This window comes from Propithecus coquereli, unplaced genomic scaffold (genome assembly GCF_000956105.1).
Source record: "Propithecus coquereli isolate 6110/MARCELLA unplaced genomic scaffold, Pcoq_1.0 Scaffold305, whole genome shotgun sequence".
NCBI classification, from domain to species: Eukaryota; Metazoa; Chordata; class Mammalia; order Primates; family Indriidae; genus Propithecus; species Propithecus coquereli.
The window spans coordinates 3,088,060-3,091,699 of record NW_012148675.1 but is presented as its reverse complement, the minus strand read 5'-3'; the positions used below and the strand labels follow the sequence as shown (position 1 = coordinate 3,091,699).

At 36.5% G+C, this 3,640-nt stretch overlaps 1 protein-coding gene across 1 annotated transcript in view; it reads right to left on the bottom strand.

Moving 5' to 3' along the window:
• Window positions 1–3,640, bottom strand: part of ASB3 (ankyrin repeat and SOCS box containing 3) — a 91,384-nt gene that overhangs the window by 28,356 nt on the left and 59,388 nt on the right. Inside the window, exon 9 of the mRNA XM_012649842.1 lies at window positions 5–190. Within this exon, the coding sequence (XP_012505296.1) occupies window positions 5–190 (186 nt within the window). The remainder of the gene's footprint in view (window positions 1–4; window positions 191–3,640) is intronic.

Below are 3,640 nucleotides of genomic sequence, written 5' to 3'. Positions count from 1 at the left end.
CTGCTTTCTCCATCTTGAATAGCCAGTTCTGGAACCTCATTCATCCTCAGAACCTCTGCATAGAGCAAATAATTCTGTAGGCTCCTTGGAAGTGGTAGCTGACGAATAAAACTGTCAGATCGTAGGTATTCTGGTTTTAGACTGGACCGAATCTCCAAACGACAAAGATGGGTTAGGGATGGGATGGAGGCTGGAGAAACAAACAAAAAAGCACGGTGAAAATTTTTTAACAGTACCTTAAAGTAAATGCCTTTCATTCTTTTTCTCATCTCTGTGTAATAAAAGAGAAGTGATATGTTGCTTAGGATTACTTTGAAAGAAGACTACTTTGAGCCAGGATGACCATAATAACCTTTATTTATTCTTTTCTACAGTGTTCACCTGGCTCCTCTCCCTCCAGGTGTTGGTCATATATTCGAAGTCAGTACCCCAGGGCCACAAACACTCATTGTTCAAATTCTAAATATCTGGCAATCCCAGTTGGCACTTAAGAAATGGATGAACTAACTTCAGAAATGATGGAAGCTCACAGTAGCAAATGCTTCATGCCTTTTAGTCTGTTCCACTACAAATGGTTTCCACACCTAACACATCAAATGAATTGATGTGTAGCCTGCAAGTTTTCCTGTTTTTATGACAGAATGACAGAATGAAATTTTAAAATTGGCACCCAGAGAAAGGGCTCCTTTATTAAGTGCCTTCTATGCCATATGCCCATGACTTCACACATATCTCTTTTTATCTTTATTAACCCTATGAGGTATACATCATACGAAAACAGAAGAGGTTTATAAAGAGGTTTAAGAAACTTTCAAAAAGTCACAGAGCTAGTGAGTGGTAGAGAAAGGATTCAAATTCAGATCCACTTGATCCCAAAGCCTCTGGTATGTGTGTATTTGCCAAAGCCAAGCAGCCAAAAGCTAGTTACCAATTAAGGGGTAATCCCTATGCACATAATTAAAAACCATACAACTGTAGTTTCATTTTCCAAGATGAAGAGTGTTAACTAAAGAGGTTAATGTCCATGAAAACTGAGAGTACTAAAACAGGTAGTGCTTTAACGTGAATCAAAGTTAAGCCTTTTGTTAGTACAAGAAATCTTTTATAAATCCTTGTCAAATATAACAATGATTGCCAGACTAGGATCAGAGCACTACCAAGTGCTATCAAGAGCACAGCTGATACCAAACCAGCTAGTCTGATTCCAGGTCTAGGGTTCTTTAAATTCCAATACCCATGAGGCCTGAGACAAATTAATTCTCTAACATCTTTAATATCTTCCAAACCACTGAAGTTAAATCATCTTAAATTTTAGTTTATTAGTTTGACTTTATTTGCTCAAACTTGTGTTTCAAAATGCCAAATAAGAAAACAGTTACCTGATTTTGTGCATAAAACCTAAGTCTAAGAAAAGATGGGCATTTTCTTAAAGCATGAGTCACAGATTCCCTATTATAAATATTGAATAATAAGATTGCAGTATCTATAGTATACAGCACACTTATTTCCAAAGTGTTTTCATACCCATACCTTATTTAAATTTTACCCTTTTCTGAAAACTTAAAGGAGATGTCATTGTTCTCACTTGAAAGACAGGAAAACAGGTAAAGGGTGCCCTGGAGGAATTAGCAGGGACACACATGGAGAATTTGCCTAAACTGCAAATGTTACAGTTTTCCAAAGGTGTAAGTAGGTTGACTATGTTCAACTATCAAGTATAAGGAAGCCTTCTCACCTAGCAAGGCCAGGAACAATAATTGGTCGGTTAATAGAAAGTCACCTTAAAGCAGATGACCAAAACCAGACATACTTTAAACATTCTAATTTAAAATGTATACATGAACGCCATCCATAATGTATCACCTATGGTTTGCAGTTTCACTTTCAAGTTACAGCACTGCATTTAAAGACGTGTGAAGCAAGGTGAGTGCATAATCCCTCTATATTTTACAATTTTTTTCATATCTTTCAGTTGTCTCACCTATATTTAATCCAACATCCATTTCTGTTCAGTGTTCATCTTATCAAGTCTTTTTAAAGCAGTCGATGTTGCTTTAATAGAAACAATGATTACCTTTTCATACTCACAATTCATTGGCTCACATAATTTGGAATAATTTAACTACAATAATATGAACAAATGTAATAAACGTTTCAGAAGTAGACATGACTGCTTCCTGGTAAGCACACACCTCAGCTGGTAGGGACAAATGTATGTCGGCATTCTAGAGAGGAGTCTACCCCCTGCAAACACTGAGCATGCCGACAGGCACAGTCAGATGGGACTGATGGGCAAAACGACAAGAATGGTTAACCCAGTGTGTGTGTTAAAGTGACACTGGTTAAGAGAATTTCTATGTATATTCAGTTACAGTTCTGTACATTTGTGTTAATCTGAATATTTATTACATACTCAGAAGGATGACAAAGGGTGGCTGTGCAACCTGCAGGAGAGCTGCTCGCTCAGGGATAAGGGATCTTTACTGCTGCTCCAGCTTCTCTGATTGGACAGATTATAGTGACTTAAAACTCCCCTGGCTGACTGGCTGCACCAAAGCCTCCTGCAGAGAGCTCCTACCTTTAAAGCTTAATAAATCATTTGCTTATGTTTACGTGTGTGTGGAAGCCTAACCACTGACGAACAAGCCAAACTGGACCAACACACACATTTGTTAGGGGACGCTTAAGTGACTTGTCCACTGCATATCAACGACATAGCTGTTGCTACCTAGATCTAAATGATTTGATTCCAAGTCTAGTGTTCTTTAAACTGTGATAAGCCCAAAATAATTCTCTAACATCTTCTAAACCCCTGAAACTATCATACGTTTCAGAAGATCTTTCCATTTAATAATAAAAAAGAAAAAGTACAGTTACCTCAGATATTGGTTCAAATTTTAATTGCACCATTTTGGTTTTCCTCCTGATAACACAAAAGATCACTGGCCTAATGAATAATTAGAGGTAAGAACTATGTTCAACTGAACTGAAGGAGTCTTTCATGTGTAGATTATTAACACAGACAATAATATGGCTGTCCGTGCCATTTTAGTTTAATATGCCAGTGAACATCAAGGGAATTTTATAACCATATACGCAATATTTCAAAGCACATAAAATTTCTATGAACATTTTAGTGATGCATAGTATTTCCAGATGTGTTGCCATTAGGCTGAAATAAGATCAAGCCATGCCTTGAATTTATAATATGAAAAAGCCACAGAAGCTGTATGTAAAACATCCTTTCATGAAAACTTGTTAAAATTAGATTTTAATTTGTTAAATAAATCTCTATGTTCTTGGATTATGGCACTGACTGTAGCCTAGAAAATAATATCTGAAACCATGCTACACTTTTAAGTCACTTTTCTGACCTGATCATTTTCTATTTAGTATGTTAAGTCCATACTATTATCTGTAGATAACGTTATCTATAGATCTATGTTACCTATAAATCTATTATCATACAAGCAGCCTTTAACTTTTCATCTCTATATATAATTCTTCAATTTTGTTCAGTTTGTTATGTTATGTACTGGCAGAACAATCAAAATACAAGGCTACGTGTTATGTAAGGTTTTACTAAAATCAAAAGCAGGCCAGGGGCCGGGTGCCGTGTCTCACGCCTGTAATCCTAGCA